At 41.1% G+C, this 27860-nt stretch overlaps 1 protein-coding gene across 1 annotated transcript; it reads right to left on the bottom strand.

Annotated features, from left to right (window-relative positions):
• Positions 1 to 566: 566 nt before the first annotated feature.
• GPNMB (glycoprotein nmb) lies at positions 567 to 26812 on the bottom strand. Its single transcript, XM_003982845.5, has 11 exons — positions 26627 to 26812; positions 18489 to 18641; positions 17479 to 17622; positions 14949 to 15113; positions 12589 to 12747; positions 11980 to 12291; positions 8191 to 8289; positions 7300 to 7402; positions 5779 to 5993; positions 2364 to 2457; positions 567 to 1918 (listed from the first exon to the last, which is right to left on the bottom strand). The coding sequence occupies exons 1-11, from the start codon at positions 26697 to 26699 to the stop codon at positions 1765 to 1767; spliced, it is 1671 nt and encodes a 556-aa protein (XP_003982894.1). The 5' UTR covers positions 26700 to 26812; the 3' UTR covers positions 567 to 1764.
• Positions 26813 to 27860: the final 1048 nt, after the last annotated feature.

Below are 27860 nucleotides of genomic sequence, written 5' to 3'. Positions count from 1 at the left end.
GTTACAACAGAAACTATATGGCCCATGAAGCCTAAGATATTTGTTCCCTAGCCCATTACAGAAAAAGTTTGCTGACCTGTGACCTAGAACTATCCTCTTGCCTTTATTTATTTATTTATTTACTTACTTACTTACTTATTTAAATACAATTTATTGTCAAGTTGGCTAACATACAGTGTATACAGTGTGCTCTTGGTTTTGGGGGTAGATTCCCATAATTCATTGCTTACATACAACACCCGGTGCTCATCCCAACAAGCGCCCCCCTCAATGCCCATCACCCATTTTCCCCTCTCCCTCTCCTTGCCTTTACTTTTAACTTAATACTGTTTAAAGAATCCAGGACAATTACTCACAGAAAATCTTTTTTTGGATTTATCTGATTATATACATTTATATATTAAATTTATTGAAGTTTAACATACTGTATATATTTTTAAATATAAAATACTTATGAAAGTATCAGTACTCCATGGGGCAGCATTAAACAGCTTTTTATGTGTCAAAACTATAATGCACTAGAAAGGCAAACAACAAATTGGAAAAATAATTACAATTCTAAGATCTTACCTCTTTTCACACTTTATTTTTCAGGAAGGAGAGAAAAAGAAGGCCTTGTCTGACATATGGTAGTTTTAGTTACAAATGGAGGTAAAACCCTTACTGATCAAGTTACTATATCATTTAAATAGGAAAACCAATAGGAAAAGCATGGGCCTCCTTTTTGGAAAATCATAATGTATAATTTCAAATACATGCACCAGAGTGTACAGAAATCCAGATATATACACAAGAATATAAACACTCTGAGTGCAGGGCCGGGTACCTAGCAACATGCCTGATACCCAGAAAGTGCTAAATAAATTTCCATGGAATAAATGGGTGAATACCATTCCTTTTTTTTTTTTTTTTAACTTTTTTTAAATGTTTATTTATTTTTGAGATAGAAACAGAGCATGAGTGGGGGAGGGACAGAGAGAGAGAGGGAGACACAGAAGCTGAAGCAGCCTCCAGGCTCTGAGCTGTCAGCACAGAGCCTGACATGGGGCTCGAACCCATGAACCGTGAGATCATGATCTGAGCCAAAGTCGGACACTTAACCGACTGAGCCACCCAGGTACCCCTTGGGTGAATACCATTCCTTTACACATCTGGGCAAGGTAGGTTGTCACAAAAATATTCACACCTATTTATGAGATTAGTATATACACATTTTTTAGTATAAGAAGCATGTTTGGCTTGTTGCTGTTTTGCTGGGAGCTCATGCATGTTCATTGAAGTAGAATTCAGTTAGGTTGGAACACGATCTTAAGAACAGGAATACATTGGAGTTATGCATTTGGTTATACGGATAGCTAGAAAGTGTCCAGCCTCTCCTTCCAGTGAACCTAGGCAAGACTCTAATGAATAGTATCTTCTCCCCCTATTCTTTGGACAGAGTGTATCTATCCCACTAATCACCTAACACATTATAACTGAAACATACATCATAATGAAAAAAAAGCACTGCTAACTGGTTTTATCAGTTCTGTAACATGGCTGAGGTTGTGCACAGTATAATTCCTCTCTACTTCTCTAAATGTCATTTAGCCCATAAAAAAAAACAAAACAAAACGAAACCCCAAAAAACCTTTGGACCTCCCTAAGCCACAATATATATTTTAATAATAATTTTTAGGAAAAAAAGTTAATAGTCATCAATTCTGGCACAGCTCACATAAATGGCACTGGAGTAAGCTGTTGGTCAGAAATAAAGCTGAAGAGTTAAAGAATTCCCGGTTGGTGATTGAGCAGTGGATCTTTTTCCTGGTTTCCAGGGCGGAACATGGCCTTTGCACGGTTGAGGGAAACACCGAGGCCATTGCCTTTGACTACGATCCCAGTACTGTTTTCTATCAGTTTGTATCCCTTGCGTTTTCTGAAAACAACATGTTAGACAGATTAAAAATAGATCTCCAGCTGGAATTGTTACTTTCTACAATCTTACATGCCAAGTGTAAAAGGGTTAATTCCATTTAACCGAATCCACAGCTTTTAAAACACTGATGTCTTATGAAAGTATAGTTATTTTCCCTTCTTCATTCAAGAAATATGCCTGCCTACTATAATTTGCGATTATATGTTAAACATTAAGCTGACACAATTTTGTAGTTACTCATGTCTGGTAGCATTTTGAGGATTAAAAATAAACCATAGAAAAATTAATAATCTAGTTTGGTATTCATCATTCAATGGAAGATTTTCCTCACCTACACAGAATGTTTAAAAGCAAAAAATAGGGAAAATGGCCCATTTATGCAGAAATATGCAGAAGTTTTGACAATATACTATGGGAACTTAAAGTGTTAAAAGCAGCAACTTACTTGTACACCAAAAGGGTGATCGCAGTGACGAATATGGCCAAGCAGCCAACGGAGACCAGGGCACCATTTGCCATTCTTAAAGGGGAAGGTGAGTCTTAAAACAGAAGCAAGACAGTATTAGTGACATCTTCCACCTAGAGGACATGCTACTCATAATGCAATTAAATAAATGAGGAAAGTTGCTATCAGAAGATACATGGCTCCCTCTGGGCTTTCAGTAATCTTTTCCATTAAATAATACATAGTCTTTGGGTCAGGTTATCTTCCATTTAGAGAATGAGTTAGCATGTCTGGAACACCGTGTTAAAGGGCTCCGAAGAGAGATGTCATGTCCTGGAGACACCTGCTCAGGTCTCAGCTGACCCTGCAGCACCCACAAGGTGAAGGGCTCCATGCCCCTCCTGGCCACTCCTCTGGCCTCATCTCCCACCACCTCCCTTCCAGCGGTTCTAAAAATCCTGGGAGTTGCCTATCCTCCCCGTGCTCTTACAAATCCCCATGCCCTCTGCCAAGGCTGTCCTTCCCCTGGCTCCTCTCAAGTGTTCACCCCTCAGGGTGCCTTCCAGACATTCATGAGGGAACTGGGTCACGACACCTGGCTGTGTCACTCCTCTACCTGCCTTTCTTCCTCTGCCTCGATCACATTGTGTTGCAATTACTGCTTTACCCATGTTTCTCTCCCACTAGATTACAAGAGCCACAAAAGAGGGGTTATGTATTCTCTGTATTCCTGGAAACTGGCAAATTAACTAGTCTCATCACTACCACTAAAGTATGATTGGGGTTTATCTATTTTTCCTCCATCTCCTCAGCCACCACTGCCGTCCCAGCCACCAGCCTTCTCCCCAAGAGGACCTCTTGTCTACCTGCTTCCACTTTTACCTTCCAGGGATCCTTGCTTCACTCAGCAGTCAGAATGATCTTTAAAAGCATCAATCAGATCACGCTTCAAACTTGCCGGTGGCTACCCTCACACACAGAATAAGACCCAAGCCCTACCGCTGGTCTACAATGATCTAAATGGGCTGCCCACTCTTGAAATTCAGGTTTCAGTTCAAAGGAGGCCCTTCACCAAGCAGATGCTGCTGGGTGGGCAGGACTTTCCCTGGCCTCCAATCTAGAGAGCTGACCTTGACCCCTTTCTCTCCCATACTTATTACTCTCCATGTTCCCGCCTGGTTTTATTTTCTTCACAGTGTCTTCTTCTACTTTTTTTTTTAATGTTTATTTTGAGAAGAGAGAGAGAGAGAGAGAGAGAGAGAGAGAGAGAGAGAGAGAGAGAGAGAGAATGGGGGAGGGGCCAAGACACAGGGGAACAGAGGATCCGAAGCAGGTCAGCACAGAGCCCAATGCTGGCCTTGATCTCATAAACTGTGAAATCATGACCTGAGCTGAAGTCAGACGCTTAACCAACTGAGCCACCCAGGCACCCCTCTTCACAATGTCATCTTATTTGTTGGCTCTTTCTGCCCACAAAAGTGGGAATCTTCTTCATCTGGTTCCCCCACTCGTCTGGAACTGTGTATCTCCTGCCTAGATCTCTGTTGGACACAGAGTAGATGCTCAATGAATATTTGTTGAAAGAATTGCAGGTGCTTCACAAATGTTCATGGGATCAATGAATAAAAGTCATTTCTGCTCAAAGTACATGGGTTTGCCTTTGAACAAGGATATTTCTGAAATTCCAACTTTGAAACCCAAGCCATCAAGTTACAATCCCCACTGGATTAAAGGCTCTCTTTCTGAGCTTCCTTTATTTAGATTTTGAAAATGGCTCAGGTCACCTAAAGTTATCACTCACTGCAAGGAGAATTAAAGGAAAGCAAACATCTAAACATCTAATCCAGATAAGAGAACAGTGGTTTGCCAGCACTGAGGAAGCTTCATAGAATAGGTTATGACCCTAAAACGTTGTTCTAAAAAAACCCCACAGCAGCACAAGAGGAGTAACTGTGGCAGCTCCTGGAGGCAATAGTTTTGAAGACAGGGGCTCACTTGGGTCCAGGGCCTCCAGCATGCCTCCTTCTTCCTTGCCCTCCCCGCTCTCCACCCCGGTCCCAGTGCATCTTGTCCTGGAGGAAGCAGGGTACCTTTGTATCCTTGTTTTTTTTTTTTTTTAATCTATACCTTAGATCTCACCAACTGTAAGCTCTCATACAAATAATTATATGTATGACTACTTAAGCTCTTCTTTCAAGGAAGTTAAAGCTGCCTTTTATATGGTTAATGAGCAAATATATATTTCAGTACATTTTACCTTATGAGATAGGCTCCAGATCCAAAGGAGTTGTTTTGTTTGTTTGTCTGGTTTTTTGTTTTTGTTTGTAAGAGAGAGAGAGCGAGTGAGCACGTGTGAGGTATGGGGAGGGGCAAAGGGAGAGAGAGAGAATCCCAAGCAGGCTCAATGCCCAGCATGGAGCCTGATGTGGTGCTCAATCCCACAACCCTGGGATATGACCTGAGCCAAAACCGAGAGTTGGACACTCAACCAACTGAACCAGCCAGGCGCCCCCCCCCAAAGGAGTTCTTTGTGAGTCATTAGATTGTACCTGGCAAGGTTCAAATTAAGGAGCAAAATAAGTGCTGTAATGTGTACACAATTTAATCTCTCGTTCCATTCCACCACAAAGCATTTCTTCTAGGAGATAAAGCAGTATCTTATAACAAAGTCGATTACAAGTGAAATTCAGTTGGGCTCACCAGGTGGAGTTCTAATTTGTGGTTGGGGAAAATTAGAAGCCACCAGTAAATGAACATCTCTCAAAGAAATCCTTTAGTCCACTCTGCTACCATTTTAGCTCTCCAGGCAGTAGGGGGCAGAGAGGAGAGGAGATTTGCTGGTGAACATGTGAGGACTACATAGGTTGGTTTGTCACTGTCACGCTGTAATGCTTGCTAGAATTTGGGAAGGGAAAGAGGAGACATATGGCAAGTTAGAAAGGAGCCGGGAGCCCACTTGGTTTCTCATTTTTCTTCTCGGCTTCATGTCTTTGCCGAGGTGGATTCTAATGAAAACATGACACAAGTCTCCCCCTTTTATAGTTTAATTGAAGAACATTGTTATTTTTTGATGTTGGGCTTTACACTTTTCCCTTGAAACATAAATCTCTTCGAACATGCAGTGATCGTATCCCATTATTACTGGTCCATGATCACAGCTGATTTTTTTCATCAAACGATTTTCCTTTGGTCATTATTTCATTGGGTCTCTCTCTCGTTCTCTCTCTCTCTCATCCCTGCCCTAAGTAGATTTGCTGTTGGACTTTAATGCCAGTTCTGAAATCCACATTAACGGTAGTTCAATGATTTTTGCACTGAATATCAAACAGTGACAACAAAGACTTGAATGGCTTTAGTATGAGACACACACTCTACCGCAATATGAAATGTTCATACAACATAAAACAAAACTTACCTCTTGCAGGGACAGAGACGAGGGTGCTCGTAAGGGCCAAACTGGTATCATCACCCAGGGTGAGGTTCACACAATATGTCCCAGACCCGGTGAAGGCTCTTCTCACGGTCAGCAAGCACATGCCAGCCACGTCCACATCCACAGGGTCGCACACTGTGCTGTGGGCGAGCTGGCAGGTCGGGTCAGAAACTATGGTACAGACCTCTGTGGGGATTCTGAGGGTACAAATGGCACCAAGGGAGAGAGATGTCATATCAGTTTAGAAGGGACAATCACAATCATTATGCATCTATAAAACTGAATTCCACTTTATTATTTTATTCTTGCATACAATATAAGAATATCAAACTATATGATGTCAAATTGTCACATATAATTTATTCCTAAAAAGCCTGGGTGTGAGCTACTGCTTCCCCTGTATCCTCAGAAAGGTGTGGCCCTGGGGGTGGAGGAGAAAAAAATCATGACCCCCAAGGCAAGGGGCTGTTGGAAACTGTGTGAAGCCCAAGTCATTCCTCCACATCTGAGCTCCCTAGAATGCCTGCAGATACAGACGGCTTAGGTGTTTGGCAAATATATTATTAAATGCCAGAGCTGGCCCTGCCTGGGTACCTGCAGAGGTACAACAGTGACAGCAACAGGAACTATTTATGCAGTATTTACTACGTGCAAGGCACAGAGCTGCAGATGTGTGACATGACCTTGCCTATTCCTTTCAATGACCTGATAAAGAAAGTAAGATTAGCCTAGTGTAGCAGGTGACAAACCAGCTCAGGAAGGGGAGAGACTTGCCCCGGGTCACACAAGCAGAGGTGGATCTGGGACTTGAATAAGTGAGGTTTGACAACCATGAGGCAAAGTGGCCATGCATTACTGTCTTAGCCACTGTGTCACCCGTGAGTGGCCCTCCCGGAAGCAGAGACCAAGCTCTGATGCCGGGGCTGGTGAGGCATGGGTGGCATGGAGGACAAGCACTCTTCTCAGCTGGCTTCATTCCTCCGTTAGGTTTTTCCCAATTTTCTGCCATCCTCATCCCTCCCCTCTCCCAAGCTTCTTATCTGTCCCTTCTTATTAATTATCACTAGGACATGGCCATTCCACACTGGTTTCCCACCACTCAGAGGGGCCTCAGGGACCTAAGAGCTGGGTTCCGAACCAGGTCCCAGCCTATGAACCATGCTCTGCAGGTACCCACCATCTCGGGGCACCATGTGCCACAGTGGGCCCATCTGTAAAATGAGGAGACTCGGGATTGGGTAAGGATTCAATATGAAAACAGATGTAAAATGTTAAGAACACAGTTAAGTATTCAATCAATCATTATTATTCAATTTCATCAACAGTTAAAGGTAATGAACATCGCTTAACTCCAGCAAAACTGTGCGCGTCAGAGCGCCTCATAGGGCCCTTCCTTGTCGTGGCTGACTGATAAATCAGGAATCTAAATCAACTTGGAAGGGGAGACGGCGTTAAGGCCTTTGCTCAGGCCTTGACCCGCTCCTCTGGCTGACGTGTACTCACGTTCCTTGGCAGGTCACGACAAAATCCATCAGGGAGTTGTCAGGCTGTGGCACGGGCATCAGAACATCTGTCATCCGGACGATGTTAACCTCTAGAATTCCCTCTAACAAAACAGCCCCCAGAGAAAAACAAATCAAAATACAACAGATGCCAAACCAAACTGTTACCTAATAAACCAGAAAGCCACACAAAATGGAGGAGACACAGCCTTCTCCCCGCACCAGAAGCACACCAGACCTGGGAATCTACCCCACAGCTTGAACTGGACTGAACTGAACTGAACTGAACCGAACTGAACTGTTCTTCGTTCCAGGCCAGCTCTTCACTTCTGGAATCTGTGGATGTGTCAGAAGGCAGCACTCCTTCTGGGCAAGAATTTCAGAAAAAGCTACCTCCTGGGAAGATGTAGTCCTCAGGCTCAGGCCTTGGCCACCTTCTCTCAGCCCCACGTGCGCAACTTGGGCTTCAGCCCCCACCTGTCTTCTCTGTGGGGTACCTGTGGGCAGTGCCCATGGTGCACAGCCATCTCTGGTGGCCCTTTCTTACACACGAGAAGTTTGACTTTGTGAAATCAGCTAGAGGAACAAAGTGGATGTTTGGGAACTTGCTACTGCCCTTTCTTCAAAGCACCTTCATTCCAATTTCTGGACTCCACAGTGTGGGGATCAGGCTCCTTAGCATGTGGGCCTTATGCTGGCCTCATTTCCACCAGAATGTCTAAGGAAGGCCGGGGACGCAGGTGGGAATCTAGACACTAGTACAGTCTTTGCCTGGGCACGTGTGATGTCACCTTGAACAGAGGGGGTGCCCCTGCCCCCATCTCTCCAGACTCAGCAGAGCAGGAGGGTGGCCCAAGGTAGATTCTAACATCCTTCCCCCTGCTGCTCTTACCTACAATTGTGATGGTGGCTTTAAAGTAACCGTATCTGTAAATCTGGCACATTTCATCTGGACTCTCCCTCAGCTCCAGAGGGTTGTCACTAGCTGATGCTGGAGAGTTGGAATAATAAGATTTTAGATTAGTTGCTGAGAATGTAAAACACGTACATAATTCATAATAACCAAAAATATAAACAGGTACATGACAACCAAAAATTTAAACATCTACCTGCGCTTTAGAAAAACATCAAGAGTTCTATACTATCAAATCACTGCAGAAATTTGAACCATGTAATGATTCATGTAGATGTGAAAGCTTTGAGGCATTATAATTATTAAATTATATAAGTAAACCAAATCCTGTATCTTCTTGAAACACAGGAATCAAATGAAAGGTAGAAGCCATATTAAATTTTTTTTTTTAACGTTTTTTTATTTATTTTTGAGACAGAGAGAGACACAGCATGAACGGGGGAGGGGCAGAGAGAGAGGGAGACACAGAATTGGAAGCAGGCTCCAGGCTCTGAGCCATCAGCCCAGAGCCCGACACGGGGCTCGAACTCGCGGACCGTGAGATCATGACCTGGCTGAAGTCGGACGCTTAACCGACTGCGCCACCCAGGCGCCCCAGAAGCCATATTAAAATGTGTGATACAGCAATCATGATTAAATCAAGCAGGCTGTAATCGATAAAAGCACAGTTTAATTTTTGAGGCAGGTGTTCTGGGCTCGACTTCAGGTCTCTTGGTTTTGGCTGTTTGAGACCGTGGGCACATCATTTAACTTGTCCTTGCGTCAATTTGCTCATCTATAAAATAGGAACAACACCTCCTGATCCACTGAGGTTGAACTATGCCTGCCATATAGGAAGTCCTTAATGAATATGTTTCCTTGTCCCAAGCTGTGTCTCCATACATCTATTTAGATGTAGATATGCTATAACATATATAGATACATAATTACAGACGGGAAGTTTGGTGCAAAAGAGATTAAGAAGCAAGCAACAAAGAGAAAGGTAGTTCTTTTCCTGTTTGGGTGTTTCATAGCTCCAAAGCTTACATTCTAAAAGTCTTGCAGCAGTTGACGGGCTGAGGTGTGGGGAAGGAAAGGAATGAATACCAGACACTTTGAAAATAACCCAGGGGCACCTGTGTGGCTCAATCAGTTAAGCGGGTGACTCTTGATTTCGGCTCACATCACGATTTCACAGTCGTGAGATTGAGCCCTGAATTGGGCTCTGTGCTGTGTGTGCAGCCTGCCTGGGATTCTCTCTCCCTCTCTCTCTGCCCCATCCCCTGCTTGTGCACACACACACTCTCTCAAAAAAAAATAAATAAACATTGAAAAAAGAAAATGACTTGTCGAACATGATTAAGGCAAAGAATTTAATGCTCTATTAGTTACAATTTTAAAAGCTCTAATTATGGTGTTGGTATTCCTTTGCTAAAATAAAATACTGGAAGGAAAATAGGATACTGACAATTTCAAAAGGCATGAAAGTGAACCTAGTTGGGGGGTGGGAAGGGCATCAGAACTTCAGACGAGCTGCACCCTAACGTAGTGACATGTAGGTATGAAGCCGGTTGGGAGATTTCTCCAGGGCTCCTCTGAGCCTTTAGTGGGTAGATGGATGTGCCCTGTGACTCTCCTTTGTTCAGAGGGCCTTCTCTGAGTGACTCCCAGAGCTTCTCTGGAAACAACTGCTGCATGGCACACGCTTTGGAAAAGAGACACAGCAAGAGATTTCTTTTGCGTTGGGTATTAAAGATGGCTGGACCCCTTAACAGGCAGAAATTATCAAGTTAGAACATGGAATCATGACCCTGCCATCTTTTAAAATAAAACTTCTTTTAAAAAACGCCCAAATGACAAAAGTTAAGGATTCTACCTTTGGTAGAATGCTTGTAAAAACGCATATGGAATTTTGTAGACATATCTATAAGGTCAAGTCTATATCCATGTATCTGTAAAATCAAGGTATAATTAAAGGACCAATTAGATAAAGCCAGGCTTTATAGTGAAGCTTCCCTTCACTATAAAATGTAACTAACTCATCTAGTGATCCAGCCTATGGAAACAATACAAAAATTTGAAATACCCTCTCAGTGACTTAAAACATATTTTTTTTATAAATGCTGTGTGATATAAATACATTCTAAGAAAAACAGCTTAATAAAAATGCAACTTAAAAAAATGAATGTTAAATAAACTAACATTAAATCCTTTACCATTTAGGAATTTCTGGACAGTTCTAAAATTACAGGCATCTACAATGTATTTTGAATTTTATACCTGGTCTCCTTACTTATAAAGAAGATCGTCAATAATTATAGAAAAAGATATTCTTACAGAAATACCAGAATGAAGCTATATGATTAGATTTATTCAGTGCAGTTATATTTCTAACTGGAATTAGGATTAACCTAATCAAGTGTCAATAAGAGAATGGTTAAATAAATTATATGTTTATACACCCTATGTACTTATATACTGTGTTTATACCTACAACGAAATACTGTGTAGCCATTGAATAAAGTGAGTTATATTTATATGAACTGACAAGGGAACGATGTCTATGATGTTTGTTAAGTGAAGAAAAGCAAATTACAGAACCATATATATAACATGAGCTCATTTACATAAAAATCAAACCAACAACACCTATGTATATTTATAGAATATGTTTGTGATGCATAGAGAAAGATCTGGAAAAAACGCTCTCAACTATTAACAAAGTTTAATGCTTGGGAGGAGAATGTGAATAGGGAGTTTCACTTTTATTCTAGACTTCTCCATCGCTTGAATTTTTATTAAGGAGCATGCATTAATTTTGTAATTTAAAACGTTTCAAAGAAGAATGAATCAAAATCAGTAATGACTTGTATTGTCTTGATTTAGCTAGGCCAGACTTAACAAGATTTAATTTTATTAATAACACACTATTATAACGCTTATTATTTGGTTAAAAAAAAAAAAAGAATTGCAACAAGTCTGGACGTCGTGATGGAGTATTTCCTCTGGGCTTGGGGATGGCGCCCTCTTGTGACCAGTGAGGGGGATGCCAGTCTATTACCCTGCCCCTGATAAAGTGATGCTAAGATGTAATAATGTAGGGTAGGATGGGGCATCAGATGCAAGCTAACACTTTCCAAAGTAGACTCTTAACAACTTCCTGAATGTCCTTATATACTATCAGTAGAGCGTGGGATTTAATTAATTATGCCTTATATCCAGAACAATTTTTATGTCTGGAGTCTGTTCAGCTTGCTCACTGAGAAATACTCTCAAGGTACATTCTTTCTTGGGCCATTTGGAAACTACTTTCAAGCACGGCTGTGTTTCATGGGACACTAGGTGGATGTGGGCAGGGCAGGGAGGAGATTGGAAGTGGGGATGGCCTGAATGTTTATAAGGGGACAAGGTGTCCTCTCATAGCTAGAAAAAATGGGAGAAAAACAGAAATGTGATGGGCCAGACCGGGAAAGCATCTCTACACATAACGAGGACCAGTACAAATTAGGAAGTTCAAAGAACTGCGCACAAGTCATGAAATTCTACTTGCAAAATGACTTTAAACATGCTCTCCTGTTTTCTCTATTCTAACAGCTTAAAATGGTGATAAAGTAGTTAAAGAATAACAGGTACAGAATGGCATCACTGCAGAGTTTCTACACGATCCTTTAAACTAGTGATGTAATTATGTAACCTATGTTCTTGTGTGTGTGTGTGTGTGTGTGTGTGTTTCTTAGGTGTTAAGGAACCCCCCCCCCCCCGCCCCAAAGATCACCTGGAAACACTTACGTAGAAAAGAGGTGGGTTTTGGAGGTTTGGGTGAAGGTGAAGGACAGGGTCCAGGCACCACAGCTTGCACAGTGAGGTTAAGGTTAAAGGTTCCATTGAGCACATATGTATGATTCAAAGTTGGATTGTTGGAAACAAACAGACCAGTATTATCCCCGAAGTTCCACTTGTAGTAAATGGCCGACTCATTGAGGAAGTGACTGGGGTCATGAATCAGGACAGTGAACATAATGGGGAGGTCCCTGAGGAAGGTTTCATCAGATAAATTTCGATCATTCTTCTGGTACATAGTCACAAACACAGGAATGTGATCTAAAAAATACACCCAAAAATAGAAAGAACACATGATTGCTTGATTTTAAGTGGATGACTTCAATAATGTTTTCAGGTTAAAAAATTAAAATTAGGGATAATTCAGCATCATTTTCCCTTTTCCTACACAAGTTTCCCCAAGTTATTCTGGAATCATAGATGGGGTACAATATAAAAGTCTGGGAAGGAACCTATATGAATCACAACCTAACCCAAACACTTGGCTCTAACTCTTTCTTAACCAACTAGTCACCAGAACTAAGTGCTTCACCATCAGTTAGAGTTCACATGACTCACCTGTTACCACGTACACATCTTTCACTTTTGCAATAGGAACATATGCCCGTCGGTGTCTTCTATAAACAGTTACTTCCATAAGTTGAGGGCCAAGTGGCACATTGGCTGTGTTTACAGAAACTCTTGCTGAACCCCGTCCTAATTTCTGGTAATACTGACCTTTGAAAAGATGGAAATTTTTAGTTATTGGCACATTACATGATCATTTTAGGAAGTTGTTGTTTCTTAACGACTTGTGACTGCCACTTAGAGAGTGCTCTGGAAAAAGAAAAACAGGATGGGGATGTGGTCCTAACTGGTTCAGAAAGGAAGATAGTGCTTATTTCATGTAAAACCTTCTATAACAAACCCACAACTAAATAAATATAATTGTATGTAGTTGGTCAAAATGAAAAGAGCTGTTTGGTGGGATAATATAGTTAGTCCTTAGTTTACAAATAAAAAAGTTTTTATAAGTGATCAGGCACTTGAAATACATATGTTTCTCATTGAAAATTGTCCAAGGGAGTTAAAACAAATTATCCAAAAATCTACCTTATTGTTGTAACAATATTACTATTTCAGCTCTATTATTGAGCTTTTTTTTTTTAAGGGGACTAGAATCTTCCACTTTCTAATAGTATTCATGTATAAAAATGCAGTCAGTAAGTGATTAAAAAGAGTATAAAAAATAATGCAGTGGTTCTATAAACACATTCCTAGGACACTCCTGACTCACTCTTTTTCTTTCTCCAGCCCTCACATAAATCCAACTACCACTGGCTAGCTAGTGAAGGTAATTTCTGTCCTTCAGGATTCAGGGATGTTTTTCTAATCCCATTGAAGCACCCAGCATAGATGTGTGATCGGAACAACAGAGATGGTAAGATGGATGCTTGTGGGGATGACTAAGGACCATATTTATTACATGGTCAAAGGTATCAGAAAAATACACTAATCTTCTCAGGGAGATGTGATGTGGGATCCCCTTTATCTTGAAATGCAGGGGTAGTTCTGTTGGAGGTTGTAGGGGAAGAAGGTATCTCTTGGGGAGTTAGTTATACGTGAGGAAAATGTTAGCCTGGGCATTGAAAGACCACAGAAGCACTTGGTAGTTGAAGGAGATTATCAGTTAACTCAGAGACATCAGAATATGGAAATTCAAAAGTCTTGTTAGAAAAATGGCAATTTCTGGGCTGAAAGCTGATTTTTAATAAAGACATCCTAACTAGCTAAATTAATGGATGTTAACTGGGCTAAGAAGAGAATGGAGCGTTAGTGAGCATACACGACTCCATGCAAATGGTAAAGTCAAAGAAATGATGACATTTGGTGAGTTGACTGCCAGGGCCGTGAAGACAGTGAAACAAAGCCAGCCTTCAATCCCCTGATTTAACTAGATGGGCATAATATTTGACCTATATTTTGTACTTCATTAAACTGATGTGCATTGTTAATATTTGTTTTGATTTATAAATGAGTTAATTGGACAAAGAAACTTTCTCTAATTTATGAAGACAAAACATTTAGAAATTTAGAGCCTGTACGATTGGTAGCAGTCTTTGTACGTCAGAGCGAGGTGGGACCTGGTGATGTTTTTAACTAAGAACTTAGCGGTTTTGCTAATTATAACCTAAATTTGCTCCTCCTAAAAACAATCATTTCAACAATAATAAAACAAAAGTGGATAACATTTGTGCTTAAAAAAAAAAGAAGGTAGACTATGTCAAAGAAGAATAGTAGTTAGACTATGTTATTTTTACACAATGGAATATTATGCAGTCGTTAAAATAATGTACATAAAGAATTTTAATAATAGCCAAATGCTCATGATATTCAACAAAAATGTGTATACAGTATAATCTTAAGAAATACTAGCAAAAAAAAAACCCCACCATTGTGTTAACAGTGGTAACATCTGGTGTTAATTATGTACTTTGCATTTTTCATTTGTACTTTTCTGTATTTTCCACATTTCCTATAAAGAGCATAAGTTTCCTTCTTAAAAATTCTCTTGACAAAAAAAAAAAAAAAAAAGGAAAAATCAAATGCCCATCTGTGTGCCATTCAAAGAAATACTAATATTTTTTCATATTGCTGTTTTAGACAGAAATAAATTGAGTAGTTTTATTTTAAAAAAGAAAGCTGAATTCGTTTTTTTCCATCTTTCAATTCTATAGTGTCCCAAAGATTTGCTAAGGCTAAACAAGATTTTATTTTTATTCCATATCCTCCACCCCAGCTAAGAAAAGTTAACAAAGTAACTGTTGTGAAACTCTTAGTGTTAGAATTCTTGATTATGGAATAAGAAAAGAGAAAAAAAGGTAAACTTTCGAGGGAAAGTAAAGAAGCAGATAAGGGAGTTTTGTAAAAAGTCCAACCAAGTGTGTGAAAGACGTAGACAAAATTCCATCTCTTCCATCCGGGGTGGTGAGGGAAAGGCTTTCCGTCAGGGAACACATTATGATGGCCTGGGCTGTTGCCATTTCCCGAGTCAACCTCCTCCGTCCAGTTGTAAACATACTGGTCAGAAGATGGACCAGTATCTAAACAGAGAAAGACACAAGCCAGGCTTGTCATGTGGGCTCAGAATGCTCAATGCTCATCACTGAATTAAACATCTTTTCCTATTTTTCATAAATATAAATACAGTTGGACAACTAAAACCCTAAAATTCAGAATTCATCTGGTGGTGCATATGTATGCCTGTTTCCTGCAGATAGGTTACATTTCAGTAAAAGTTTCATCTAAAGCAATTATTTAGAAAGGTTCAATCTAGAGATATCACAATATATTTGTTTTTAATATTGGTTCTCTGAATCACAACTGTATTCAAACCAAATGGACGGATGCTTTCTTTATCTTTTTATGTTGGTACTGCTTTCTGTAGCTTCTTCTTTTTTTCTTTCCTGAGTCATTTGGCATCAAATGACTCTCTACTTTTAAAGATTTTGGCATGCTTCTCCTAAAAATAAGGACATTCTCCTACATAACCTCAGTATCATTACAACTCCTACTAAAGTCTAATCAAGGGTCACATACAACATTTGGCTATTTTGTCTCTTCAAATGATCAGAAAAAAAAATAGATAGAAGTAAATATGGAAAAAAGTTACAATTGTTGAGTCTAGGTAGAAGGTATTTGTGTACTCAGTATACCCTGATTTCAACTTTTTTGTATATATGATATATTTCTTCTTTCTTTTTAAAAGTAAGCTCTATACCCAACGTGGGGCTCGAACTCAAGATCAAAAGTTGCATGCTCTACTGACTGAACCAGGCAGGTGTCCCAACATATTTCATTTTAAACAGGTTATGGTAAATATCTTTTCACCTAGAATAGTTTCCTCACCCTCTTGGTTTTTTATGTCACTGATATTTTTGAAGAAACTTTTTATTTATCAAAATATTATTGTTTTTTAATTCTTAAATTGTCCCAAATAGCTAGTGAGAGTCCCTTCAAGCTAGCTTCTGTGTCCTTGTGATGTGTCCCCATTGGTCCTTGAGCATTTCTGCACTTTGGGGCAGGCTCACCTGGTACTTTCCCTGTCCTCGACCTGGAATTAGTATTTTCCTCAAAGATCCCTAGTTCCTTTAAAAAAATTTTTTTTAACATCTATTCATTTTTTTTTTTTTTTTTTTGAGAGACAGAGCACAAGCGAGAGTGGGGCAGACAGAGAGGGAGACACAGAATCTGAAGCTGAGCTGTCGGCACAGAGCCTGATGCGAGGCTTAAACTCACGGACCCTGAGATCATGACCTGAGCCGAAGTCGGACACTTAATCGACTGACCCACCCAGGCGCCCCATCCCCTAGTTCCTTTTCGTGGTAATAGATATTATATAAAAATTTTCATAAGTCACTGAGACTCCTTTATATAAAAATGCTCAGAGAGATAGATTGTCATTTGAAATATTCATAAAAATCAGCTTTTTTAGAAAAGAGAAAAATTACTACAAAATATTAAGCACTTAACAGTTTAAAAATATCAAATCCTTTTGTACAGAATCTAATGTACAATTCCTAATAGGAAGATGATAATTTAATAAGGAATGAACACACTGACAATCTATTAGAAGTTGTAAGTAATAAAATCAGATCATGGGGGCCTGGGTGGCTCAGTCAGTTAAGCATCCAACTCTTGGTTTTGGCTCAGGTCATGATCCCAGGGTTGTGGGATTGAGTCCTGCAACCGGCTCCATGCTGTCAGCACAGAGCCTGCTTGGAATTCTCTCTCTCCTTCTGCCCCTCTCCCCTACCCCTGCACTCACACAAGCTCCCTCTTTCAAAATCAATCAATCAATCAATCAGATCATAAGTGCATTTAACAGTCTTGTCAATGATCAAAGAGTCTCAGTAACTAGCTCAGAGTTTTTGAGACTGTGCAGTTCTCAAGACAATTTCCCTTGATGCATTTGTGTTCATTTGTGCTCTTTAACATGTACAAAGAGCTCACCTGCTTTAAGGGCAAAGCAAATCCAAAATATACACATCTGAGCATTTGTGTTAGCCACACATTTGCATAAGTGATACTTGTGAGCAGAAATTAATCTCATCAGTAAACATCTGGCTATTCTCCGAGTAGCCAAAAGAATTCCAAGTAATCAAACCAAAATCTGAGAATCAACAATGTATTTTCTGGCTAATCAACTAGACACTAAGAGAAGGCTGAGAGTGATAATGTAACTTTTGAAGAAAGTTCCAGGAGGCAGAAAGCCATTAGTTTGTTTGCTCAAGTGGGTTTGGCTAATGTTGATGTGGGAACCCCTCCCTGTTACCCAATTTGAGTAGGGGGTGACATGAGATAATAGCATCTTGCACATACAGAAGTACCTGTGAGCCTTTAGGTTTATGAGATAGGTCTCCAATAGGAGAACTAGCCTGTTCCTGTGGCATGAGTAACATTCCTTACCATTTCTGCAGTTCTTCTCATAAACTATGTTGCCACTGACATCTTCCGTTTGGCATCTGGGGAATACCAGGTTTACCACAAACGTTATAGTAGAGCCCACAAGTGCTGGTGAATCACTGGTCAGAATCGCCTGCACGTGGCCACCTAGGACATAAAAAAGTGCAGCTTAATGATCAAGCACCTTTTTCCTTTCACTGATAAGTAAACAAAGAAGAGTTAAATCCACTAATAAGGACCAGAGCATCCTTATGCCTTTATTTTATTTTATTTTATTTTATTTTATTTTATTTTATTTTATTTTATTTTATATTTGTCCTTTTTTTAAAATAAGGACCACAGCCAGTGTGGGGCTTGAACTTGTGACCTTGTGATCAAGGGTCCTGTGCTCCACTGAGTCAGCAGGCACCCTCCCATCTTTATGCCTCTTTATGATCAATTATTTTCTGGATTCCTAACTTTTGCTTTCAGAGCACAACATTCTAGAAGACAAAAAAAAAAAAAAAAAAAAAAAGTCAAACCAATTAAAGAATTATCTAAGCATAGAAAGAACATTTACTTAAAATTAAAAAAAAAAACCTGTTTGATTATACAAAAACAAGTTTTAAAGGTTTGTATTTTTTAAACTCAAAAGGACTCATTCTTTCATGCAAATGGTAAGATACTCACTTTCTGATAAACCACACTTTTGAGATGGTCAAAACTACTCCAGAGTCTCAGATCTTCTGAAGAGGACCATTCCCATATTAGGTAAATAGATTTGAGGCTAAACCTGCTTGCTCTCCAAACTCTTCCAAGAACTACAAACTTACCAGTTTCTGAGGAGATTAAACTTTTTTGTGTGTGACTTAGAAAGTGATCATGTTCAGATAAAGATTGCTAAATCCAGGTTCCTCCCACTTACTGGAGTACTGTAGTTCATGGAAGCAACACAAGCCATGGGATCTCCAAGTCTACAATCTATGAGACTGACTTAGAAATGATAGTTGTTTGCCTTGAATCTTCTGATTTACCTTTCCAGGAGTTTTTCCACCTCGAGTCTCCCCTTTTCCACACTGGATACAGTTTTTCATTCCACTCATTTTCATCTGAAGACCAACCACTGAGTTGGTTGTACTCCTTCATATAACCAGAAGTTCTTTCATTGCTCAGCACATCATGAAATCCTATATCAGTATTTGAAAAACAAATTATTTTGTCTATTTAATTCTTCATTTAGTACTTATCTTAAAGCAATTTTTCATTTCATAAGCTTGGAAAGTAATACTTGATATTTCCAATATGTCAAACAAATAGAAATTATTTTTGTATTAAATTTTTTTTTAATATGTATTTTTGAGAGAGAGGGGGAGAGAGAGAGTGAGCAGGGAGGGGTAAAGAGAGAGGGGGACAGAGGATCTGAGGCAGTCTCTGAGCTGACAGCAGAGAGCCCTCTGTGGGGCTCAAACTCATGAACTGTGAGATCATGACCTGAGCCGAAGTTGGACACTTAACCAACTGAGCCACCCAAGCACTCTGTTTTTTGTTTTTGTTTTTTAATTTCTACTGGAAATAGCTTAAATAAAACTAATCAGATCCTCTTTCTGAAGTTTAAATGAGTAAAATTTAAAGGAAAATTTTTGAAAATCAGTATTTCTTAGCCATTATTTGGTTTCTCAGTACATAGTCTCTGAATATTGGATTTGATACAATATAATTAGGAAAACACTGCTGCCAATGATAAATGTTCTCTTGGCTAAAAGAATGCCAGGATGAGGAATGCCTCCAGGTTTTCAAGAGATGCATACCAGTACTGGAGAGCCCAATGTTGAGCGATCTAATTTTTTTACGGCTCAGTATATGGTCTGACTTGGCAAATGTTCCATATGTAATGTGTAATCTACAGTTGTTGGGGGTTTTGTTTTTTGTTTTTGTTTTTCATCTTTATTTTTCAGAGGGAGAGAGAACATGAGCAGGGGAGGAGCAGAGAGAGAAGAAGGCACAGAATTCAAAGCAGGCTCCAGGCTCTGAGCTGTCAGCACAGAGCCCGACATGGGGCTCGAACTCACAAACCGTGAGATCACGACCTGAACCGAAGTCTGATGCCCAAATGACTCAGCCACCCAGGTGCCCCTACGGTTGTTGGTTTTTAAATATCATTTACGTTAAGAGCTGGTTGACAATGCTTAAGCGTTTTAAAAAATGTTTATTTATTTGACAGAGAGAGGAACCGCACACAAGTGGGGGAGGGGCAGAGAGAGACACACAAAATGTGAAACCGGCTCCAGGCCTGAGCCGTCAGCACACAGCCCGATGCGGGGCTCAAACCCACAAACCATGGGAGCATGACCTGAGCCAAAGTCAGACGCTTAACCGAACGAGCACACAGGCACACTGATAATGCTTTTTGAGACTTCTATGTTCCTACTGATTTTCTGTCCACTTGTTATTTCAATTACTCAGAGAGGATTGTTGAAATCTTCAACTATAATTATGGGATTTGCCAATTTCCTCAGTTCTATCACTTTTTGCTTATTTATTATTTTTGAGAGAGAGAGACAGAATGAACAGAGAGAGAAGGGAGAATCTTAGGCAGGCTCAATGCCCAGCACAGAGCCTGATGCAGGGCTTGATCTCATGACCTGAGCCAAAATCAAGAGTCAGATGCTCAGCTGACTAAGCCACCAAGGCACCCCTGCTTAATGTATTTTGAAGCTTGGTTTAGAATTGTGCAGGCTTTTTCATGAATTGATCCTCTTACCAGTAGGAATTGCCCTTTATGTCTGGTAATATTCCTTGTCTGAAGAACTCTTTGATAGTAATGTTTAGTGATTAACTGGTACATCTTTCTCCATCCTTTTATTTTTTTATAAGATTTTTAAAAGTTTATTTTTGAGAGAGAGAAAGAGGGGAGGGGCAGAGAGAGAGAGGGAGAGAGAGAGAATCTCAAGCAGGCTCTGCATTGTCAGTGCAAAACCGATGCGGGGCTTGAACTCACACAGCTGTGAGATCATGACCTGAGCTGAAGTCAGATGCTTAATCGACTGAGCCACCCAGGTGCCCCCTACCCTTTTATTTTTAACTGATTTATGTTTTTATATTTGAAGTGGGTTTCTTATAGACAACATATTGGGTTTTTTTTTTAATCTTCAGCATGTTTAGGTAATTTACATTTAATGTAATTATTGATATTTTGGGATTTAAATCTACCATCTTGTTCTTTTTCTATTTGTCCTATCTATTCCTTGTTCCTTTTTTTTTTATGAGGTTACTTTTTTAGTTTATTTTATCTCTTCTTCTGACTTATTAGCTATATCCTTTTGTGTGGTTGTTCCAGGGTTTACAAAACTTCTAATTCTTTTGAAATTCTTTCTCATCTTGAGTTGGTCTTTTGGCCTTGCCTGACAATTCCAGGGTTCACGTGGTCTCTCCTTTCTTTGAGGACTGTAGCAGATTTGTTGGTTGCCTACCTACCAGCCATTCCAGCCTGCACCCCTGCTTGTCTTCCCCCTCTTATTACAGAGCTTCTAACAGTTCAAAATTCCAAAGGCTCACTTTCCTAGCTCTCTTTACAGTATGGGCAGGAGCAGATGATTAGAACCTGGCCATTCAGAGCTAAGAGGAAGTCTTCTGAGGGCTTCTGGGAAAGGTTTTCCTCCTTCATAATAAATAAATAAAATAAAATAAAATAAAATAAAATAAAATAAAATAAAATAAAATAAAATAAAATAAAATAAAATAAAATAAAATAAAATAAAATAAAATAAAATGAACAGCCTCCATTTTTGTTCACATCAGAAGTGATCTGGGAGTTGGTAATATAATGTGAGGCCCAGAGCTGCGACAGCCATACTTAATCATGAGGGCACAGATCTGAAGCAGCCAATACACCGAGGATGCAAAAAGAGTTCTTGATGCTATTGAGCTCTTTATCTATCTAGCTTTGCCTGCATCTGTACTGGTTGAGGTAACATATGTCTTGCTCAAACCCTTTTAGTATTTTGTTATTCACAACCAAAAGCTTAATTGTCTATAACTCACAGCCAGCCCCTAATGATACACGGTCTTAAATTCTCCTCTCATCAATTCATATGGTCTTGTATCATCTGGACCAGAAATCCTGTCTTCTCTTTAATACTTAAAGAGAACTTTCAGAAGGTGTGGTATTTGGTAGGTGGTAAGAGAAGCCATTTTGAATGGATGCCACTAACCTCTGTCTTTTATTTCTCCTTTTTGGTAGGTGGAGGGAACAGCAGCCTGTTGTTTCCATCTTATAAGGGAGGCGGATGGAATGGAAAAGAATATTGAAATGAATACTGAACAATCCAGATATCTCACAATGGGTGAATGTTATGAAACTTGGTTTCTAGTCTTGATTTTGTTACTAAACAGGCTGTGTAACCTCAGGCCAGGTCTTCTCAAGACCTCCTAATCAGAGAAAAAACAAGACAAAACCCAAATGTCTTGTGAGTCTGTGAGATTGTTTTTATTTGGAAACAGATACTAGGTGAAGGCAGGTTTATCAATCAATGTTTATAAGTGGATATTCATTTGAATTGAGTCATGGAGTACTATAATACTCAATGTGGAAAGAATTAACATTAGTTCAAATCACTTCAGTTTATAGATGAAGAAATTCAGGCCTAGAGAAGTGACAGGATTCACTCAGGTCACCTTTCATGGAGGGGAAATGAAGATTCACATCTTTTGATTCCCAGGACCTATTTCTCTCAATGCTCCAAAGAGTCTTCCTCTTCCTCGATCCAGAAGAAAGCCGGTGTTTCCGGAAACATAATCAAAACATGGGTTTCTCCTCTGATTTTAAATGTCAGCAGTCAAGGAAAAATAGAAACTTAAAAGAGTGACAGAGAATAGATACACAAGTCCATGGAACAGAATGGAGAATGTAGAAATAGACCAACTCAAATACACCCTACTGATTTTTGACAGAGATGCAAAAACAACCCAATGGAGTTTCGAAATACAGCCTTTTCAATGAATGGTGCTCTGAAAAAGTGAAAAGCATAGGAGAAATTTTCAGTCTCTACACTAGGCAAGAATTCTTTGACTTGACATTAAAAACATGATCCATAAAAGAAAAAAAGAGATAAGTTAGGCCTCATTAAAATGAAAAACTTTTGCTCTGTGAAATATCATGTGAAGAAAATGAAAAGTCAAATTACAAACTAGGAGAGAATATTTGCAAACCACATTTCCAATAAAGGACCGATATCTAGAATATATAAAGAATTCCCCAAACTCAACATTAAAAAACAATCTAATTTAAAAATGGATAAAAGACCTGAATATTACACTGAAGAGAATGTACAGATGACAGAAGAAACACATGAAACCATGTCCAGTATCATTAAACGGTAGGGAAATATGCATTAAAAACACAATGGGATGTTACTATACACCTATCCAAATGACTAAATAAAAAATGGTAACATACCAAATGTAGGCATGGGTTAAAGACAGCAGATCACTCATACATTGCTGGTGGGAACATAAAATGATACAGCCACTCTGGATAACAGTTTGGCAGTTCCTTGTAAAACTAAACATGCAATTAACATGCAACCAAGCAATTGTACTCTTGGGCATTTGTCTCAAAGAAATGGAAACTTATCATCACACAAAAACCTGTACGTGAATGTTCGTAGCAGCTTTCTTCATAGTGGCTCAAACTGGAACAATCCAGATGTCCCACAATGGGAGAATGTTTAAACTGTGGCATATCCTATACTGTGGACCACTACCCAGTGATAAAAAAGAGCTACTGATACATGCAACAGCTTCAGTAAATTATGTTGAGTAAAAAAAGCCAATGCCCTCAAATTACATACTGTAATGGTTCCCTTTATATAACATCCTTGAAGTAACAAAATTATAAAAATGGAGAATGGATTAGCAGTTGCCAGAGCAGGAGGTGGGGTAGGAAAGGGTTGTAGGTTTAAAAGGGTATGAAAGGCCCCTTATGGTGTTGGAATAGTTTGGTATTTTGACTGTATCAGTATCAAGACCCTGCCTGTGATACTGTATAATCATTTTGCAAGATATTACCATTGGGATAAATGGGATAAAGTGTATAGGAGAATCTCTTTGCATTATTTCTTAAAACTGCATGTGACTCTACAAGGACCTCAAGAGGTGAAATTAAAAATAAGACACACTTGGGCACCTGGGTGGCTCAGATGGTTAAGCATCCGACTTCAACTCAGGTCATGATCTCATGGTTCGTGAGTTCAAGCCCTGCATTGGGCTCTGTGCTGACAGCTCAGAGCCTGGAGCCTGCTTCAGATGCTGTGTCTCCCTCTCCCTCTGCCCCTCTCCTGCTCTTGCTCTGTCTCTTTCAAAAATAAATAAACATTAAAAAAATTAAAAAAAAAAAAAAGACACACTCAGGGCACCTGGGTGGCTCAGTCAGTTAAGTGTCCAACTTCGGCTCAGATCATGAACTCATGGTCTGTGAATTCAAGCCCTGCGTTGGGCTCTTTGCTGATAGCTCAGAACCTGGAGCCTGCTTCAGATTCTGTGTCTCCCTCTCTCTCTGCCCCTCCCCTGCTCACACTCTGTCTCTCAAAAACAAACATTAAAAAAAAATTAAAAAATAAGACACACTTAACAGTAAGCAGGTTTTAAAAGAAAAAAAGAGGTGTGGGGGGGAGGGCAGGGCTAGAAGTGAAGGGAAAAAATGGATCCCACGCAGCACCCCTGTGGCTTTTCTGTCTCCACTCTAGAATCTCTGCTGTGTCTACCAGCAGACAGGTGGTGGCCAGGTTGGCTGTTAACAACTTTATTGATACCTACTCTTGCCTCCTTTTTACCAGGGCTATGATTGAAAAGGGGCAAGGAATCCCGTGGTGTTTGATACAATGGTAAATTCTACCCATCCTTATTTTTTTCTGGACAGAATATTTAGTATAGGGCAAGGTGAAGACAGGAATGACAGGTTTTGTTACATTTTGCTTAAGAAGTTGGGACTCTTCTCAAACCCACAGCCAATATTTAAGATCAGGCTAATCTGTTTCACTGAGCAGAACAAATTAGCACTGATGGAAAGAAGGCTAGAATTAGGCACAGGGTCTCCATTGACTGTCAACTTCTCTGTCCCTCTATCTCCTACGACTGCAGACTCTAGGGAATTCTGTCCTGGGAGCTACATTGAGGTAACACAATTGCTACCTTGTAGGACTCCTACCCCAAGCACCTTCTGTTAGCTAATGTCACAAGAACCCCATTACCCAATTTTTCAAATGAGGGAATGAAAGCTCAGTGGTGCTAAGTCACTTGTGGGCCAGTCCCACAGCTGGTAGGGAACCCAAGTCTGTCCAACAGCAGGAAGAACCATGGTTGGCTTGAGCTTTCTTCCTCTTAATTGCTGTGTAGCCTGGGGCAAGTTACTTGCCTTCTTCGTGGCTAGGCTCCTTGTCTAGGAAATGCGATCATCACAGTGCTAGCCTCCCAGCCTCAGGACTCTGTGAAATCCTTGGTCTGGACTCTCTCATCAACGACAGGGTGCCTCTTCCCCGACCCAGTCATAAGAGATGGCAGGGCTGGTGTCTCTGGGGACCAGCACAGCCCAAGCCTGAGAGCTCAGCCACTAGGAAAATGGATTGTGCCTCTGGCCACTCTGCTCCTGCCCCTCACCCTCACCCTCACCTGGGGGGGCCCTGTGGCCCCCAGCAGCCCCTTCTCAGCCTCACCCCTTCCTGAGCCTCTCCAGTCTTGGGGAATCTCGCCTGCACTCCACGGGTACCAGCAGCTCCCCCTCTTCCTCTCTCTAGACTCAGCATTCCTGCCGGGATCCCACCCTGCAAGGACAACCTAATTAAAGGACTTTTCCCTCCACAAGGAGGAAGGGGAGCAAAAAGAGGGTTTGTGTGGGCGCCTAGCCCATGTGTCCAGGATCCTGCTCACACACAAGTGGGCCCAGCAGGTGCAAAAACCTGGGCTCTTGGTTCCCACACCTGTGGAATAGGGGGAGGACCATCTGCTCCGAGGTGGTGGTTGTGGGGATGAGTACTTGAGTGATGTAAGTGCAATAGCTGCAGAGTGGCTACACACGGGCACGAGGTAGACACTGGCCCCTTCCCCATGCCTACCATGCTCCCCCCACCCTCTAAACCCCATGGAATGGTCTGACACAATCAGGACCCCTGGACTTTTAAAGTGGTTTTTTTTTTTGTTTGTTTATTTTTGAGAGAGAGTGCGCGCGCCTGAGCTCAAGTGCGGGAGGGGCAGCGAGAGAGGGAGACACAGAATCAGAAGCAGGCTCCAGGGTCTGAGCTGTCAAGCGGAGACACCCAGGTGCCTAAGGACCCACGGACTTCTCATCACTGAATGTCCCTATTCTGTTGCAGTGAGGTGGGGTGGACCTTCTGGGAGACCTTCCCTCTCCCACTGCACACTACCTGCAGGAGCGTGGGGGGCCGCCACAGCCACCCATCCCCTGGACAGACAAGTGGGCCACACACAAGTGCAGGGAACTGAAACCCTGGCTTTGCATTCCAATTACAAGAGGAGCTTTTTAAGCAAGGAGGCTCCAAGCCCATCTCCAAAGATTCTGGTTTCATCGATCCGAGCCTCTCAGCATGGTTAGAAAATCTCCAACCTCTAACGTGGGACTAGAATTGAGACCCAGGGCTTCGGCTCTTCTCTTAGTAACCTCACTCGAAAAGGAGCTCCTGCAGGTCTGTGAAAAAATCTCAACAAGACTAGCAACGGCTTCTGGGCTGGGATGATTAGTGAGCAGATCTAGATTTTAGGCCTCATTTCATTTGAGCTGACTACGCTACTGGATAGAAACCAGACCAAATTTCGTGGGAGCCATTGCTTTGTTCTCAGGCCAGAGACAGTTCCCCTCACACCTCCACCCTCCCTGATCCCTGAGTGTGGCAAGAGAAGGTGGCCAGTGCAATGGAAAAAAAGCTCCTTAAGAGAGGGGCTGCGTGGCTATTACTTTCCAAGAGCCGGAAGCAAAAGCTGGAGCTGGAGACATTTTGCTGTGGTTTCAACATTCCCAAGTGTTTCCAGAAGAAATGAATGAGCATGAAAGTTTCCTGAGGAGATTCAGGAAGTCCCCTTCTGGCCTAGGTAACAATACTTCAGGCAATCCATCCTTCTAGTTGACAAAGAACGGGTTAAACACAGAAACTCAGTAACTCACGTTTGGCAGCATCAAGAGGCAATCTTGCAGCCAGCAGCAGCAGCAACCCCAGGAAACAGGAGAAACATTCCATGCTGAATTCTCACAGACCCAGGCAATCAAGGTTTAACTTTTAACTCCCTTGGCTCCACCCGCTAAGAACAACAGTGCTCTTCTGGCTTCTGCTGCGCCCCACTCCTTATTTTAATTAAATACAGGGTGCCTCAGGGCAGATCATGTGATGGTATTAAGCAGTCTTGCCTGATCTGGTCTCTGGAGTTCAAGCTCTTACAACTCATGTGCTTCTGACTCACTCACTCTTAGCATCTATTCTCTTTTCAGATGTGCACCGTTTCAATGTTGTGATTCCACGTTTCTAGTTAAACGGACTTCTTTTCCTATGGACCCTACTTTAATATCCTTCATCAAACAAAATTTCAATCTCCAACCTCATTGTCAACTTGATGCTGTTGCTTTACTGAGTCATTCACCCACAGCTCACGTGGCCATGTCACAATTGCGCTTCTTTAGCTGTGCTTCAGATGACCAGCTCTTCCCAGTGCTTGTACATTCCCTTCCCAAGGAGACACAAGTGGGGGAGTTACCTCTTCCATCACTTGAAATTGGGGATGACATATATGGATAATAGCATATGTTGCACCAGAAGGTGCTGGAAACAGCTGCACAGGCTGCCAGTTGCTGAGAAATGTACTTAAGAGCCCATTTTAGGAGATCTGTGCAATTCCATACAGCATTTGGAACAACCTCCATCATTTCTGGTAACTGTTCTCCAAGTGTTCCTGTGTCATACCACGCAAGGCCAACTGCATAAAACATACTGTGTATTTCACGTTACAGAGAACAGGCACTGAGTGAAAAAACACTCTTGCCTGGAACATGAGTTTTACATAAGCAAATCGCATTTGGTTATAGAGTGTGCAGAAAATGTGGCAACATGAACACTTGACTACATGTGATGTTTGTCTAGGTCACGTCCACATGACCATCTTCAGTACATATACAAATCCCAGTGGGGGTGAGGGTAAAATTCAGGGTATCAGCTTAGGTTTCGCCTGTGCTAACAAGGAGTAGAAACTGAAGCCCAGGGGCGCCTGGGTGGCTCAGTCGGTTAAGCGTCCGACTTCGGCTCAGGTCATCATCTCAGGGTTAGTGAGTTCTAGCCCCGCATCGGGCTCTGTGCGGACAGCTGGGCGCCTGGAGGCTGCTTCGGATTCTGTGACTCCCTCTCTCTGCC

This window comes from Felis catus, chromosome A2 (assembly GCF_018350175.1).
Source record: "Felis catus isolate Fca126 chromosome A2, F.catus_Fca126_mat1.0, whole genome shotgun sequence".
Lineage (NCBI taxonomy): Eukaryota > Metazoa > Chordata > Mammalia > Carnivora > Felidae > Felis > Felis catus.
Note: the sequence above shows the minus strand (reverse complement) of the source record. Positions and strands in the feature narration are given on the sequence as shown.